General features: G+C 44.2%; 1 protein-coding gene across 2 annotated transcripts in view; it reads left to right on the forward strand.

Moving 5' to 3' along the window:
* The window catches only part of LOC148031043 (uncharacterized), a 73,622-nt gene extending 56,424 nt beyond the window's left edge, over positions 1–17,198 (forward strand). The window contains exons 7-12 of one of the 2 annotated variants that reach the window (XM_087684562.1): positions 5,911–6,262; positions 6,344–6,454; positions 7,812–8,178; positions 15,778–16,003; positions 16,101–16,322; positions 16,407–17,198. In XM_087684562.1, coding sequence (XP_087540688.1) covers positions 5,911–6,262; positions 6,344–6,454; positions 7,812–8,178; positions 15,778–16,003; positions 16,101–16,322; positions 16,407–16,569 — 1,441 coding nt within the window. In that variant the 3' untranslated portion in view covers positions 16,570–17,198. Of the gene's footprint in view, positions 1–5,910; positions 6,263–6,343; positions 6,455–7,811; positions 8,179–15,777; positions 16,004–16,100; positions 16,323–16,406 lie in introns of those variants that run through there. The other variant, XM_087684563.1, reaches the window with a different exon arrangement.
* Positions 17,199–18,237: the final 1,039 nt, after the last annotated feature.

Raw genomic sequence — 18,237 nt, forward strand, 5'->3', positions numbered from 1 at the left:
ACTTACATACCCACTTGCATGGCAATGCATGTTTACCATTGGGCAATGGAACCAAATTCCACGTACGATTCTTATATAGTGAATTAAACTTAGATTATATGGGCCTCTCTTAAGAGTGACTATTATCTCTACACATAGCCTCCTCATAAGTAAGGGGCTCTCTAGAACACATTACCATGACATAATGCATAGAGGGCTTATAATGATTAGGAGCACATAAGACTCTTGTAGAGTCTCAAACTTGGTTGGGGGGGACTTTTATATCTTGTCCTCTTTGTCCAACATCATAATCCTGCACAACAGGTGGATCGCGGGTCACTACATGATCATCATTAGAGCTGGAGGCCGTCTAGCCGAGCCCTAGAATCAGCCCCAAAACTAAATGCAAGAGGTGGGATGCAATCCAATGTATAGCTCTCCACAAAATGAATGCACTAGAGTGCTTTTAACAAGTGTTTACTCTCAAAGAAACTGCTCAAAAGTGAATTTCGGCACGGCTGTCCATAAAATTGCATTAAATGAGCGTATAGCTGTAGGCAAAATACTAAAATACAAGCTCCCATTGCCAGGGATATCTAGGTAGCAATTGGGATATACAATGCAACTAGCAATGCAAGAAAAGACATATAATCACCAAGGTACCAAATGCTATGAAAGACCCAAAGATGTCAAGTACATAGATGCAATCCTAAGCAAAGGAGTAACATGTATGTAAGCCAACTGTGCATAAGAGATCTCCAAAAGCAAAAGAGATCCATCAATTTGTAACTAACTCATTGCATATGAATAATGAAGCTCAAGTACATAACCAAGTATGCATCCAAAATAGAAAAACCCATTTGATAGGTGGAAGTACCATTGTACAAACCAAATCTAAATCAGCCCACATTTATTAATCTTTGCAAAAAACAATGGATGTTGAAAAACTTCCACTGTCTTTAATAAACCAAACTCGACAATGAAGGGCTTCCATTGAAGCAAATCCGGATTGTCCAAGAGCAAAGCAAAGCTCAATATATGTGTCTCATAACATCCGAGTGCCCAAAGACATAAATCAATACATTTGGGAGCATATACCTACAATAGGTCTTCAAGCCTGTAGAGAGGAAACCATTGAAGCAAATAGCCATTGTAAGTATAAATCCAACGGATCTCAAATCCAAAGGTTAGAGCTCAACATGAGCATATTTGGGCATAATAATCAATGCCAAGTATCAAGGCATCCATATAGCATTCCCAATGCGCATGTAGACATTCAATATATAAGCCTTGATAGCTTGCCGTCCAAACTTTATCACAACAAAAAACCTTCGAGTGGTTGAGCAAAATGAGCTCAACTTAGTCCAAAGAGCATCCTCAATGATCCATACATTATCCAAACATTAATCCATGAGTGCATAAGCATTAGTGGACTACAGATGTTTGATGAAGAGTATGCTGTCCCAAAGTGTACGACAGCAGGTCTCTTCATTGTGGCAGCAAAGAACCGACCTCAACCACTCAAAAACAATGCTCAAATGGAAGCCTTTAATGCCGAGGAGGATGCCAAATAAGTGACCAATGACTTTATCAGGTATGTGTGAGCTAGATGACTGCTGTCAATTAGGGACAAGTGCTGTTACAACTGGCACAAACAGCATGGAGTTTTGTTGGGATACTGCTAGCTGTTGTTTCTCATGTTGAGCAATTCACAATTCTCAAAACAATCCTGAGAAGGTCCTCAGCAAGCTTGAGTAGTGCTAGGAAGGCCTGAAGAGAGATAGAAGTAGTGCAAACCTCAACTAGTGGCTGCCATGAAAGCTGTAGTAGGTGAAGCTCTTTTCTTGAGCTAAAGTAAAGGTTGGTGAAGCTCCTCGAAATGTCTGCTTTGATTTTAGTTGAAAGGTGGAGCAAGAGTGAGAGCACAAGCAGAAGCAAGAGGAAGCAAGAGCTATGGAGGTTTAAGCAAGAGAGCAAAATGGTAAGTGGGAACTCCAATAGTCACAATGTGTAACCTACATAGAGACAGGGAACAGCCATTCTGGCACATAGGAATGGATTAACGCGTTCTGGGAGATTGGAGCCCAGGAAACGCTGGCGGAACGTTCCAGCCCGTTCCATGTCTCCTTCCCTCTTGTTCCGGGCCGTTCCTTGGTCGTTCTAGGGGCGTTTCCTGTTTGGAATGGCTGTTCCAGCAATGGAAATTAGAAAAAAAAAAGTTGTTTGATGGCACCCGTTTAGGGTCACGATTCGTTGCCCGATGACTCCCGCCTCTCCTCTCCTGTCTATAACGCTTGTTGCTCCCGCTTGCCCTGCGTATCCCATCCGCCTCGCCTGCTGCTCCCGCCAGCTCTCGCCAGCTCTCGCCTATCCCGCCAGCTCCCACCTGCCTCGCCTACTACTCCTGCCTGTCCTGCCTGCCTCGCCTACTGCTCTTGCCTACTCCGCCTCTTCCGCTTGCCTTGCCTGCTTGCCCCCGCTTGCCTCTCTTGCGTGCCTGGCCTGACTCCTGCCCATGATCAGGTGTGAGGAAGCTCGTATTAAGCACCGACCAAAGTGTTTCTCTACTCAATATTGATTTTTGTTGAATAGGACCATTATCTCTCCCAAATTTGGGGCATTTTGGATCAGTTGTTGGCAGTTGCCCCAAAATTTTGTGCTTTCTCAAGGATTGGGGCTCAAATTTGGTTGCAATGTCCCCAAATTTGTGGCATTGGATCCATTATCCCAAGATCTAAAAGAGCCCCCAAATTTGGGGCATTTTGAATCAATCATTGCCCCAAATTTGGGAGCTGAAAATGCGCCAAATTTTGGGGCATTTTCAGCAAGGGAATGCAGGCTAGAATGCCCCAAATTTTTGGCATTTTGAATCAGTCATTGCCCCAAATTTGGGAGCTGAAATACAACAAATTTTGAGGCATTTTCAGCAAGGGAATGCAGGCTGGACTGCCCCAAATTTGTGGCATTTTCAGTAAAAGGAATGCAGGCTGAAGTAGCACCAAAGTTCAAGCATTTTTAGCAAACATTAACACATGCATGTTGAAATTTTGATGCAAAATTTTGCAATTTCATTGAACTTTACTGATTATTTGTCACTTTTGTATAGATGGCAGCATTGACATCTATGGGATCTTCATCACGGGGGAAAGGAAAAATAGGGCTGAAGGGAGAGGGAAATCTTGTCTTTTCATTTTGGAGCTGTTGGACTGTTGTTGCCAGCTTTTGGAGCCATTTCCCAGCCATTGGAGACCATTTTGGTGATGAAGATTGCATATTATTGACCTTGGGAAGTTGGCAATTGCTGCTGATGCACTTTCTTATGAAGATCACAATCTTTGATGCTCCTATTGTTGTTGGTGTATCCGTTTGGGGCTGGTACAACAGGGCAGCAGCTGATTTTGATTAGTTCTTTGCGACAAATCTTAGAATTTTTTCTCTCTACAGCATTCTCTCATCTCCTTCAGCCTATTTGGTTGTGTAGTCAGCACTGTTAAGAAACAAGAGTTTGGGATGCATCCGATGAGTTTTTGGCAATAGTTTTGGATTATTGTTGAGCTTTATGCTATGTTTATACTGGCTGGAAATTTTCAGCAAATGGTGGGCATATGAGATAGTTAGCCAACAGTGGCCAATGTTGTGTTGAGTATGATGCCTTGTGAAAATTCCAGTGCAATATTGTTTGCTTTGACACATTACAGTGCAATCGAGGACGATTGCAAGGATTTCAAGGGGGTGGTCTGTCATGAGGACGTGAAAATTTGATGCTTTGCTTATGTTTAATTGACATTTGATTAAAGGATTGATCAAATGTGAAATTAAAAGATGCACGAAATTAAAAGATGCACATGTGAGGTGCAAGCTACTTTTTCACAGTTGAAGGCCCAAGGACCCTGTGAAAAAGATGGGTGTCAAAGGCAAAAGTTGTAACAAGCTACACTTGTTAGATTCGGTGAATTTTGGTGTTAGTTTGTCCCTAGGACCATTAATTGGCCATTAAGTGTCAGTGGTGAAATTCAGCCCTTAATCCATGCCCAGAAAATTGACATTGCCCATCCAAAAATTAATTCACACACACACACACACCATCCCGAGTGAGACCCAAAATCACCGTGGCGCCATCATTCGGTCAACAACAACAACATGCTAGTCCCTAGTGTCACCACTGACACTTAATGGCCAATTAATGGTCCTAGGGGCAAACTAACACCAAAATTTACCTAGAATCTAACAAGTGTAACTTGTTACAACATTTGCCTTTGACACCCATATTTTTCACAGGGTCCTTGGGCCTTCAACTATGAAAAACTAGCTTGCATCTCACATGTGCATCTTTTAATTGCACATTTGATTAATCCTTTAATCAAATGTCAATTAAACAATCAAAGCATCAAATTTTCACGTCCTCGTGACAATGTCCTCGCTTACTGTATGGAAGTACTTTGAACAATCTTGATGAGCCTTTGCTTGGTGTCACAGTCATGAACACTCCTGCTCACACTCTAGAACTCTTGGGACGTGGTCATGACTTAGTATGTTGCTAGCTGCTAGGCTTGGAGGTGAACCCGTTTGGCTCTACAGCTGGGAGATGATGTCAATTCCTTCAATGCTTGTTGTTGTGGATGCTTTTTGTGTTGTTTATTGTTTGCAAGTTGAATCCTAGGGGGATGTTTCAACTAGAAGGGTGGAAATAAAATTTGAACAAAATTCAGAAAACAATATTTGTGATGCTCATATGGTATAGAAACAATCTCCTTTGGAGTTGCTTAGTGACAAGGATGTAAAATATTACACGGCGCAGCGAACAGAATCTGAGAAAGAGATAGAGAGTACACAACAGATAAGAGGAGAATTAGTAAATTCTTTAACTCCAAACAACTGATACAAAGATGACTCTGTCCACGTGTGTGCTTCCACTGTGTGAAGCTTAGATGGCGATCTAGACAGAAAATAGGTGAAGAGCTTAAGGCTAGCTGGAATAACAACTTTGACTGGGTGAAAGATGAGTGAAAGATGGCTGCGAAGGGGTTTAGCTTTTATAGCCCGCGAAGGTCGTTAGGTCGGCCTGCTGACCGACCTACCATATGAGCCTCCACTAGTCGGCCAGGGAATATTACAGGGAATATTCCCTTTACCATCGGGCCGGGGGCGCTGCCCCCGGACCCCCGCCAGGGGGGCCGCTGGCCCCCCTGGGACCCCCCAGCTAGGGGCTGCTTCCACGGCCCTCGAACCCCACAATAGGGGCCCCTTTTAACTCCCTTACACCGCAACTCGATGCAATGCGCCTCGAGTTGCTACCAGCTTAACCACTCCGTCTAACCCAAAGATTAGACCCACAACAGTCACCTTTTTGCCATCCGGTCACATAGACCTCATCTGATATACAAGTCAGGACTCAACCAATGTCCGGGCTCACATTTGGCTTCTCCTCATAATGGGGGCCTTACAACTTTGAGCACCATGGATCATTGGTAGCACCTAATGAGGGTGGGGCATTGATCATATCTAACAAAGGATTTCCTTGTGCATGCTTTCCCAACAATTGCATGTCAAATTTCCAGCAAAGATCTGACAAATGCTTTCATTATTTGGTAGATTTTTGTCATGGTTAATAGTATACTCCCAAGTTTTTCATTTGGGTGAGGTGCTAGGCTTTGTTGATGATTTGGACTCAACGGAATTGTTTTGGAGCGTATTATATTCAGTCCTATAGCTATTTTAAATGCTATGGTGGTTATATAGATGCTTCTTGTATGGATGTGTTTCATTTGAAGCTGTGGAGTGTATTTTGCATCAACATTGATGAGAAAATGAGTAGTGGTTTCACAAAAAAGCCAAAGAGGTGCGAGTGCTCAGTGCATGCATGCGTGTGTATGTAACACATGATTTCATGATTGTTTGACAACTAAACTGAAGTAATGGGCATGCATGTAGGTGCTGCTCCAACAGTCTGAAGTGGAAGGAAAGGGTGGAATCTTTTGAACACCTTTTTGGATCATTGCTTGAGGAAGTTGAAAAGGCAAATAAAAATGAGGGCTCTTCATTGAAGGGAAATGTTTTCAGTGAGCTTATAGGTGGAGTAGAGTGGATGCATGAGAACAATGAAAGGCCAAAATTCCTCTCTAACGCATTGCTTATGTTCTGGCCATACTTTCCCAATAATTATTGGCTACAAGAAAAGATTTTAAATGTTGAGGGCCACAAAACTGTTGATGATGTGAGTGCAAAGACACGCACTCATGGACCTCGCATGTTAGCTAAGAGGCTGTTGAAGAGTGACCGTCAGGTATTGCATTTGGCTCTGCCCATGTAATGACAAACTGGTTGCAATGGACTTTTTTTTGAAACTAGTCGTCATTTTATGCAGGCTATTCTACTGTGGGGAGCTTATGCACATCTTGAAGTCACAGCTGGGAATATGGAAGTAGCTCGGAAAGTCTTTGACACCACATTGACATCATTAAACTCCCTTCCTCAGGTATGTAGTTGGACTGTGCACATGAAATCATGGGAAGCTTTAATGATTGACAAATTCCGGAGTCCTTAAGTGTGTAGTCAACTACTAACTTTGTTTCAGATGTTGCATTATTATGTCATTGTTGAGATTAATTCATCTACAATATTTGTTGGTTTGAACAATGCATGACTTTTTCAGTGCTTCATGTGCTTCTCATCAAATTTCTGCTGTTGTTAACAGCAATTTACACATATCTGTCTTTCCCATCTTAGGCTACAAAATTACTTCTGTCCCTTTGAACCACTACAGGATATAACAGAATCCCCAAAGTGGTAGCCTAGTGATAAGGACTTGGCTTCATTCCACAGGGTGTTCGTTTAAGTCATGTTGGCACTATGAATAGGGGTGCCTATGTCCTACAGGGTTGTTTGCATTTGTATGTGCTGGTTGCCATTTTCAGGACTTTCATTGCAGTCACTCAGTTGCTAGGCCAATCTGCATGCATTGCAGGCTGTCTTGAGAGATTATAATTCTTTCTGGGATCCAGCATGGGATTGAGGATGTGGTGTGTGTGAATGCTTGCAAAAATAAGAAGAAAAATTCTAGTGATGTGTGACTGGTCCTATGAGTTTTGGCAAAATAATTGCTAGGTTTTACTGCAATTCATGTGCCAGTTCAAAGGCAATGTTTTGGTTCATCAGGAGCCATAGTGTACATCCTTGGTTCTGTGTTTGGGTTTACGTCTCTCTCCCAAGGCTTCAGGGTTGTAGAGTATTTGTGTGTCAAGTGCAAGCATGAGCATGCGCATCCATGTGTGCATGTGTGTGCATTTATTTGTTTTGTGGCACATTGCTTTTTGTCTTGACCGAGGATGCTGGTATAACATGAAGTAATGCTTGATGCTATGGCACAGATCTAAGTTACATACTCAAATGATGCTCGTATGCTTATATTCCACCAAAGCTTGAAGTCTTTCTTTAAAAAGTTGAAAATGGTGAGTATTTATTTCCTTGGTGAAAAGTGAAGAGGTTTTATGGAAATACTCAATGGCCTGCATCATTGGCCGCCATCACATTTTCACTCTACTTGGACCTTTGATTATAACTGGAATATTTTCATTATCTGGTTACAGTGTGTTAAACATCAAAGTTCATGCTAATAATTTAAGTTAATATATGGTGATCAATTTACAGGGTGCTTGCTTTTGAAAATTCCTTATATGTTTGTACTTGATCACATATATCATTTCTAAGAGTGTTGAGTTCAATGACCTCTAATTGGTGATGCTGGAAGCCCTTGATATGTGGAGTTAACACACAAAATAAGCCTTTCTGATTGCTATACTTTTTTAATAATGTCCTTGTGGATTATGCTGCAGGAGCTGCAGGTTTATGCTCCCAACTTGTACCTGTTCTATGCAGATGCAGAATTGTCCCATTCACTCTATTCTGGAAAAAATGAAGAATCTTTAATACACCAGAGAGTATTACATATCCTTTCATGCTTGGGTTGTGGAATACCTTATGCTGCCGCATCACTTGGCTCAGAGGTGTCACGCACTCAAATCCTGAGAGCACGACATGGGTTCAAACAACAGCTACAGGAGGCTCGGAAAAAACGTTTTCAAGATTTGAATGATCAGTTGAGAGCTTTGATAACATGTGCAGCTTTATTTGAACTTCTAACTGATGGAAACAGTGCAGCTAGCTTAGTGTTTGAAGACAGTTTTGCAATGAGCCTTCCAGGTGGGTCTTTCTTATCAAGCATATCTATGCACATTAAATGTTGTATGCTTAACAAAAGTAACTAAGAGAAGAAACTGATGGTAGGAGAGCGGTAGCAAGTCAATGATAGGTATTGTCAGGAAGAAAAACGTTTCAGCTGCCTCACAAATAAGATTGGTGCGAGAAGACCTTTTGGGTTCATAGATTGATATTGTTGTGGATGTTGGAGCTAGCTTTTGGCATATTCTCTTTCTTCTGTAACATTTATCTGTAAAGGTTGGACCTTAGCTTTGCTGGATTGTCTTTGGTCCTAGACATCGTCTACCACTTTGCTGGACATACTCTCTGTCCTTGACATTTTACATCCTTTCCTTTGTCACTCACCACACCTCTTTTGGTGATGCTTTCACTTCTTGGGGCAAATCATTTCTAAGGATTGTCTATGCATGGATACCACTAAAGTAGAAGTGATTCGCAACTGACCTCATTTTACGTTTTGAAAGAGAACAAGTCTTTGCTTAGCATCTGTGTGTGCATGTGTGCATGTGCACGCAAGTACATATGTCATACATACATATATGTGTATATGTGCATGTGAGAGAGAGAGAGAGAGAGAGAGAGAGAGAGAGAGAGAGGGTTAAGGGTGGAGATGGCCGACGCCCCGCAGGTCTTGACAGTCCGCCATCTCTGAACCCTAACATTTCTCGTCCTGCTCCGTCGCCAACCTCTTTCCATGGCTGAAGATGCGGAAAAGAGCAGCGTCGATCGTGTCGTCTATGGATCTTCTTCCCCCACGCCAGCTGTCAGCCGCTGAACCCGTCGCTCGTCGCTGCGCCCGTTTGTCCCTGCGCCCGTCTGCACCTGTCCTTCGTACGCCTGTCGCAGCAGCCGTCGCCCGTCTGTACCTGCGCCTGTCACGCTTGCCACGTCGTCTGTACCTGCGCTCGCTTTCGTCCACACCTAGTGTCTGCCCGCCTTCGTCAGACGCTGACGTCCGCCACGCCTGTCGAATGCTCCCCGTCGCCTCTACCTGCTGCACCTGACGTCTGACATCTGATGCCTGACGTCTGCCCGCCTCACGCCTGACGTCTGCCCCGCCGGTCCAACGCTGCCCGTCACTGGTACCTGCAGCGCCCTGCAACGCTGCACCGCCTGTGCCTGACCCCTTGACACCGCGTGTGAAGACAGCAGTATGGCTGGCCTGGACTTGGATTTTCTTGACCAGATGGTGGCAGCCCTTGGCCCTGATTCTGATGCAGAGGAGCCGGAAGATATGGTTCCATGCACGGAGGAGTTGCTGCCGAGTTCTGAACTGCCGCCTGCCGGCAAACGCTCCAAGCATACGCCTGATGAGCCAATGAGTCCTCCGGAACGCTCCTATGCGCAAGTGGCCTCTGATCCTGTGGATTCGCAGGAAATTGACTGGGAGCATTTGCTGGACTTCACCAATACTCTGCTCGGCGATTATGTCCAGCATAATACCGAATCTTTTTCTGTTGCGGGAACGGATGATGTGCTGGAAGCCACGGTGGACCCCAAATCAGTCTTGCGATCCTTCTCGGTGTTCTATGACCGTGCAGTTATACTTTTCTTCACTGGCAGGATCCCAGTGATTTCGCATATTCGCCAGTGGTTGCACCATCTATTGCAAGGGGAGTCTGTTGAGGAGATCTTCCTTGGACCTCGTGGCTTTTATGAGGTCCTGCTGAAATCGGAAACGCATCGCGCTGAGCTCCTGTCCAAGTTGCCGTTATTCTTTGATCGCCGCTTGGTCCATGTTGTGCCATGGCGCCCCATGGCCGACTTCCAGCGTCTGCTTCAACGCGAATGCCCGGTGTGGGTGGAGGTGGAAAACTGTCTGGCGGTCTATTGGTCCATGTTGAAGGATGCGATGGCAGTTGTGGGAACAGTGCTGGTTCCCCCAAGCCTCAAGGCGATGAACCGCAACCGTTTATGCATGCTATGGGACACGGCCAGGAAAAGGCCCGCGTGGCTTCGCCTCAATTGTTCGGGCATGCATCCTTTGTATTTTCACTTGCAATGGGGCAACTTTGCGGGCCGCTGCTTTTCATGTGGTAAATTGGGGCATTTCATGGCCGAATGCCCTGAAAAGCAATCGTCTTTGGAGGATGCGCAGGTTGTGCTGCCCAAGGACGACATGGTGCTTGATGCCACGCCCCAGGAAGCCCTTCAGTCTCCTCATGTCATGGATAAAGGCAAACAACAGGTCCTGAGTGTGGATTCCCGTCGCACTGACTGGATATTGCCAGGCTTAAAGGCCTCTTGCATTGGCAGCTAGATCTCATCCGACACTCCGACTTGCTCCCTCGGGAGGATTTGCATTCGTGGCATATGGCAATTGCCTCTGGGTCGTTGCCATGATTGGTGTAACCTTTTCAGTGCATTACTACGGGGCTTCCCCACACGTTGGCCTAGGGCCCTCGTGTATCTTGTAATCAGAAAAAAGAGAAAGAGAAAGAAAGAGAAAACCTCTTCACATGATGGCTTTGTGTCATCATGTATCTTGTAATCTTGTAATCCAGTAATCTTGTATTTTTTTTCGTAATTAATACAATTACCTTTTACGAAAAAAAGAGAGAGAGAGAGAGAGAGAGAGATTTACGAAAAGAGAGAGAGAGAGAGAGAGAAAGAGAGGACAAGCATTTCCAATGGGAAGTGTTTCTTTTGTACTACTGCTATGGACTCTTCTCGTCACTGATTTCTCTCTCGTCCCTTTGCTAGTAAAATTTTGCGCCTTATTTCAGACATTTGGCATGCTGTTGTGGGCATTAGGATGACTCCTTTTGATTGGGTTTTTGGTAAGCCTAAGCATCATGGTTCGGTGCAACCCCACATGAAGATCCTATTTCACTTTCTTAGATTCTGAGGCTGCTAGCATATTTGGGGTCACTCACAATGCATTCATTTCTGATGCTGCCTTGGGCATCTAGAGTCATGTTGCGAAGCTTAAAGGACTTCTTCAGTGGCAACTTGATCTTATTAGCATGTTGATACTTTGTTTGTAGAGGATTTAGTACCTTGGCATCGGGTTTGTTTAGTGACTTTGCCCTGATTTTTGTACTGCTTTGTGTTCTTTGCTTTGTGATGTTTGTACATTTTCAGTCTTTTGATATATGATAATCACTCTTTATGAAAAAAAAAAGAGAGAGATGAAATGAAATGATAGATTAACATCTGCAAAAGACCAAGATGACCTATGAGACCATGAGTTACAATCATTTGTGTCATGATACTAGTGTATGAAAAAAAAAAACAGTAAATAAAAATGAGTAGTAGAAGAAAGCTAAAAGCTAAAAGCTAATGAAACTTTAGCTTTCACAACAATCATATTTTGACATGATGTCAGAGCCAAAGGCTCTTTGAGAACCAAGAAGATCCTCTACATTGGAGAAGGCTAAGACATGTTGGAGGAGTGGCAACATCTTCTGATTATCCCCCCCATTTTCATTGCATCATCGAAGTTATCCTTATCTTCTTCTCCCTCCCACCCACCCTTTTCTAGGTTGACACTAGTGCTATGGCTTCTCTTGATGGATAGTCCACTGGGTGCTCCTATTGTGGCGAGAATGGTCATACTATCAATGACTATTGACTTTGACTTTTGCTCCCCACACCACCGGAGCATATGTGTCTTCCACTAGGCACTCCTTATGCCACATCCCCCTTTCAGGCTACAGAGATCATTCTACATCGACAATCAAAGTACTACACTCAAGGCGATAAGACTCATCTCATGTGCACTAAGTCCTTGTAAGCAAAAGGGGAATCATCAGGTGGCTCGAACTTTTGGAGATTGCCCAATGTGTTGTTGAGGCTTTCCTCACCTATTATAGAGAGAGAAAGAGAGGGAGAGAGAGAGAGGCTTGGAATTGCGTATTCATCTTGGAAGTTGGGAGAGAGAGAGTGAGAGAGGCTTGAAATTATGATAATAAACATAAGGCTTGGAAGTTGGAAGATATTGTATGGTCCAGTCTTCATGGGCAAAAAGTAGTCTATTTTTTGATAGGAATTGGTATGGATACATATTGTACGATACGGTACAAACAATGTGGAATGAACCAATTGGTACTTTGTATGAATGCAACTATGGGGGTAATAGATGCTCTTGGTTGCACAACCAGGGCATCCATGAGCTACGTTGAGGGATGAGACCCTGTCATTTGATAGAATCGTGCAACCTAGGCAAATGGCCACTCAATCACATCCGTTGGCAAGATCCACTTTTGTGTTTTGGGGGGGGGGCGGGGGGTGGAAGGGGGCGGCACGCTCCAAAGATGATGCCGAGATGCCGAGATGTGGGACTTCAGTCCTGTGCTGTTAATTGATGTCCATCTGACATCCCTACCACTGTTGTGCTAGAAGTGCCTCTCCCAACCACTAAGGGACATGGTTTTCTGCTTGGTCCCTAACGACCTCATCCACCAAAGCTATTGACCGGACTCTTGAGTGAGAGACTACAAGAAGGTGTAGTTCAGCCCATTTGGTGTTGCAAGTAGGTGGGCTTTGCCTCCCCTCAATTTAGGGACCACAAAGATCCCCACCTCCAAGGGAAGTGGAAACTTTGTGTGTTTCATTGCTCTCATGTAAGACCATAGGCCACAACGGAAAAACTCGTGTCATAAGTTGTGCCTAGCACGGGAAAGTGTAAGAAATTGGCACTGTTGCAGAACTAGTGATACTTTGTGCGGGGGGGAGGTATGCTATGGATGAGGTGAGCTAGTAGGGGTGTGGGGGTTGTCGCCCCTTGTGTGGAAGGCTATGTTTTTTTTTTTTTTTTGGGAGGGGTGTGAAGTTAGGGAGGAACAAGGCAAAGGGGTTGTGTGTGTTGGGGGGAAGGGGGAAGCTATGTTGAGGATGGGAAGTGGCTTGTGGTGGGGGCAAGGGGAAGGTGGTCAGTTGGGGCAGGAGTGGGGTGGTGAGTCTTGAGGGGGGTGGGAGGGGTTTGTGTTGTGGGTGGTATAATAGACTACATCGCTTGGGTTGGGGAGTAGGGGGAGCCTTGCTCTCTTGTGCCGGGGGGGCCGGGGGGCAAGGGGGTGCTCTGGCGGGGACCTATCTCACAGCTCGTGGCCCTCTGTTGGCGAGGTTGGGGCTATGGTATCAGTTGTGGCTTGTTTTCCCTCCCCCTCCTTTGACGCCACTTTGTGAACCCCCCATCATCCACCCACACATTTGCCTACTGAGTGGTCCTCGCACCAAAGCGAGTACACTCCGTGGCTTGGTGTTCAAAGCAGTGACATTACGTGCACTGATCAGGCTGCCTTGTCACAATGATATACTGTCTAAAGATGTGCATTTCAGCCTCAATCTCTAAAAAATTCAATATCTTCTTTGCATCTTCCATTGCCACCTGTACTTTCAAAACCCTTGTGGCTGTCACTGCATTAGCAAAAGAAGGGGGGAAGATTGTGCCAAAGATGTGACCAAAGTCCTCTACTGATTGTTGATACTCGACAACAAGTCCGGGAAAAAGCAGGGTGATTGGATGGCGAGTGAGTCTGTTGTGGAACTCAAATCTCTCAACAGTGAAGCTGCTGTACCATAGGACCATGTAAATGACTCCCTTCATGGAGGCTATGGGGGAGCTGCCAACAATCTCCAAAGCTACCTCCATCAAAGTGTACACTCTATGGCCTGGTGTTCAAAGCCATGACATCACATGCACTGACCAGGCTGCCCTGTCACAATGATCTACTGTCTAAAGATGTGCCTATTAGCCTCAATCTCTAAAAACTTCAATATCTGTTTTGTATCTTCTATTGCTACCTATACTTTTGGATCTCTTGTGGTCGTCACTGCATTAGCAAAAGAAGGGGGAGGATTGTGGCGAAAATGTGCCCAAAATCTCTACCAATTGTGGGTACTCGATAGCGAGTCTGGGAAAAAGCAGGGTGACCGGATAGCGAGTGAGTTTGTTGTGGAGCTCAAAGCTCTTAATAGTGAAGCTGCTGTACCACAGGACCATGTAAATGTCTCCCTTCGTGGAGGCTATGGTACAAATGGACAAGAGCTGCTCTTTTGTGAGGGTGATGTGCAAGGGGGTTGACTGGGCTGCACTCGCAGATTGCTCCGGTGTTGGATTAGGGGTTTCCATTGTGGGTCTTCACGGGGGACTGTCCAAGGATGCTACTATTGCATGATGGGGAGGCTGCCTTGAGGGGAGGGGGTGGCAGCAAGTATTCAGAACAGTCTGTCTGTGGTAGTTTATTTTCTTTTTTTTGGGGGAGGGGAAGAAAGGATGTCGCAGAGGTGACCATTTAGGCTTGGTGGCCTGCCTGTGGCAACATGGGGGCAGACTGGTGCGGTATGGAAGAGGAGGTGGCGATGAGGCGTAGCATGTGTTTTGGGGGGGGTTGTGACAGTGGGTCCAGTCACAGGAGTCCAGGTGGAGGGTGGCAGGCCTTGTGGGAAGGGGGCGATGGCGGCACTCTGATAGGCGTGCAGTGGTGGCACACTGTAGATGGGGCAGCGTTAATCGTGCATGCTCATGGCTCATGGGTGATGGACATGGATAATTCCTTATGTGAACATAGACTATGCGCTTATGGCATAGCTACTTGCACCGTTCTTACACACGGATAATCTGACTTGCCGAAGGATACCAGCATGGTCTCTAAATGCTCAATGGAAAGACTTTGGTCAAGCTTATGCTTATGATTCCTTTTTCCTTCCTCAAAATACTCACATCATCTGCAGTTTTTGATAGCTGTGTAGATGTTTGAAGATGCTGCAGGATGCCTTATCAATTTTAGAAAGTCAGTTAGTTGAGAGCTCAAATCCAGGTCCTCCCATCAACTTTGACATTGGTGCTGATTTGCAGTTGCTAGGGCTGGTGGACATCTCTGACTTCACTTCTGATTTTTCAGCTTTAGTCACTTGTATTTTCATGAATGTAGCATTACTTCCATCCTTTTTCTAATGGTCTTATCTGCCAATTATGTTTATTATCTTCCCACTCTGTTCACCAGTCTTGTAACTTGTTGATTCTCAAAGATTTGCACTCTCAAGCTCAGGCAACTCCAACTTTGAGATGCATTTTATCTCTAGGCTTCTAAGTTTTCAACAGCCACTGGACTTGTGTAGTAGTAATACGAAAGATTTGTTGTATACAAGGTTGCGAGTCTGGTAATAGCTTCTGCAGTTACTAAGAAGGGTTGCTCCCATTTTGTGAATCTAGCAAGGTCTGTTCTGAGAGGGGCAAGGTAGGATGTACTTTGGACCAGAGGGTCAAGGCCGTACACACTTGAGTTTGTGTTGGTTATACTCAAGTGTTGGCTATATGTATAGGACACAGTTGTTTTTAATAACTCCTTACCTTTTATGTTACAGTGCATCCTTGGAGACCACAAATAAATAAGTTTAGAGCACTCAGCATATCCAAGCTATGTTTGCATAAACATATCATAATTGTGGTAGTTTCCATGCAAACTATGTAAATCTTTATTTCAGTTTGGCAAATGTTGTCCAAGATCTTTTCTACAACAATCCTTTACAGCCAAATGGCACCTATCAGTGATAAGAATTTTAGAGTTTATACACGAAGTAATTATATGAAACAGTTTTGCATGAGGCTCTCTTAAGTTTGCTCATGTGCTACAGTTAAACGTCAACAGAGTCTTCAATTTGAACTGCTCTATACCAAGTACATCGACCTGCTTCAGAAGGACAAACATTTCGTAAAGCCAGCAACCTTGAGGAGCACCGTTCTACGTGGATTAAGACAGTATCCCAACAATCCACAGCTTCTCAGTGCTTATATTTGCTGCAGTGCACGTCTTGCTTACACAAACGATCTCCGCCGCTTTTTTGATGATGCTCTGAAAAGGCAAGCTTATCTGATTTCTTTTCCCTGTAGAAAGTATCTTGATGGTCCTACAAAATGAGTTGAGTCTAACATCAAGACGTGGTACGCTTCAATCCAGGAACTCGTCAACTGTCATTTTGCTGTTCGCTATTTCCATAGAACTCAGGAAAGCTGGAAGTGGACCTCGAATACATAGCTTGTTTGAAAGAGCCTTGGAAGCTGCAAATACACAGCAGTCGGTGGTATTGTGGCGACTGTACCTGGCATATGAACTTAAAGTGAGAGGCAACACAGATGCTGCACGGCGTGTTTTTTTCAGGGCCATTCATGCCTGCCCATGGTGAGGATTAAAATAAGGTTGTTTGTCTGAAAGAGCTATATGATTTCTTTTGTGGTGCTTTATTGATGTTGCAGTTGTTGACAGGTCAAAGGCATTGTGGCTAGATGGCTTTCAGAAGATGAGCTCTTTATTAAGTGCAAAAGAGCTTTCAGAGCTCCAAGATGTTATGCGAGAAAAGGAGTTGAGGCTCCGGACAGATGTGTATGAAATCCTGCTAGAAGATGAAGAATTGCAACCCGAAGGCTGAGCCCCTCTGGCAACAACATTTATCTCTGTCTTGTCAAATGCCCCTTCGGTTAATTTGCTGAAACTTGCACCCTCAGGATTTGTATCATTCCATTCATGAGCTTTCTCACTCCATTTATCAGCTCCAAGTGTGGGCTTGCTCTCTCTCTAGGCATTAAGAAATCAGAGATAGCTTCTCCACTTGTGGAAGGAGGCGGCCAGCCTTGTATGGACTATCTTGGCAATATGGAAGGGCATATAGGAGAGAATGTTACCTTAAGATCTTCTCCAGGTTAGGCAACCTGAGGCAAACGAGGTGTTAATATGATGATGCAATCTCGTCTAATAAAGGCAATTACATACACATGTACATACACACAAAGTTTTTTGTATAAGGATTTTGTATTATAAAAGGTCTTAATGTGAGGTATGCCCTCATGAAAAGGTAAATACATTGGAAGGACAAACTTAGGCATCTATTGGCAATCTAGATCAAACTTGCTACAATGAATGATGGATGTAAGAGTTGTGTCCATCCATAAAGTTGCACAAATCCTTTGGATGCTTATTCATGGTATGTTGCCAAACAACCAAAACATTCCATGTTTAAATAGTTTTGCAATTTGAGGCTAATAGCAATTTGAGGTAATAACGCGGATAATAATTACACCTTTGTAGTAATGAACATGAGGCTATGTTTCAAGTGAACTTACTATAAAGAATGTCAGAAGTAGTAAGACGATATATTGGTTAATATATTGAAACTTGTAGTGTACCATGGCAAGTTCTAAGGTTTTATATGGCTTCCAAGTTAAATACAAGCTCTTCATTCTAGGCCTAAACGAACAACCTAACATCTCATTCATTCTTAAAAGCATGTGCATCTGAAGTTGTAGGTTGTCAAACATAGTTGTGCCATCATAGGTGGTTAAACATAGTCGGGATGTCACATATCTTAACAACCCGTTCACGAGGGTGCATCAGTCAGTACTAAGAAATTAAGTTTATAGTTATGCTTCATAGAAGTGCTATTGAAGATCAAACAACTAGGCATTGCTATGGGGAATCTTAAGGTTTACGTGCATGTTGGTTTGACAATGACACCTACTCATTTGTGGAGGTGGGGTAGAAGTGTCTTCGCCTAATGTGCTCAAGTTCTTAAGTGGGAAAGAGGGTCGATTGGCCTTGGCCTTTAAGCTACACCAAGAGAAAACTCCTACCCCCTCTCACTATTGGACAATGGAAGGAGAAGTGCATGCCCCCTCTCTCCCCAAGATCTCAATGTTGATGGGGGAAAGGGAAAGCATCCAAAGAAGAAGAGAGAGGTATGTCGAGCTGGAAACTTTGGTAATGAATGGCCTCCAAGGTTGCTAAAAGGAAGGCAAAAATTGGGCCTCAAGAGATGTATGTTGAACTGGAAACTTTTGTAATGAACGGCCTCCAAGGTTGCTAAAAGGAAGGCAAAAACTGGGCACCAAGAGAAGACTCCATGCTAGTCCAGAGTGTAAAGCCCTCTCAAAGAAGGGCAACCAAGATAAGGAGTTCTGAATGATCAAAGTCTCTACTCCAATCAATTGGTAGGTCTTGTAGGGATTAGATTCAATCCTCATGTTGAGTAGGCCCATAGGAAAGGGGTAGGATGTGGCATTGGCAAGGGCTATACTATCATAATAAGTTGTCATTTTGGTTA

This window comes from Lygodium microphyllum, chromosome 9 (assembly GCF_053477565.2).
Source record: "Lygodium microphyllum isolate KBCC chromosome 9, Lygodium_microphyllum_v1.1.10, whole genome shotgun sequence".
NCBI classification, from domain to species: Eukaryota; Viridiplantae; Streptophyta; class Polypodiopsida; order Schizaeales; family Lygodiaceae; genus Lygodium; species Lygodium microphyllum.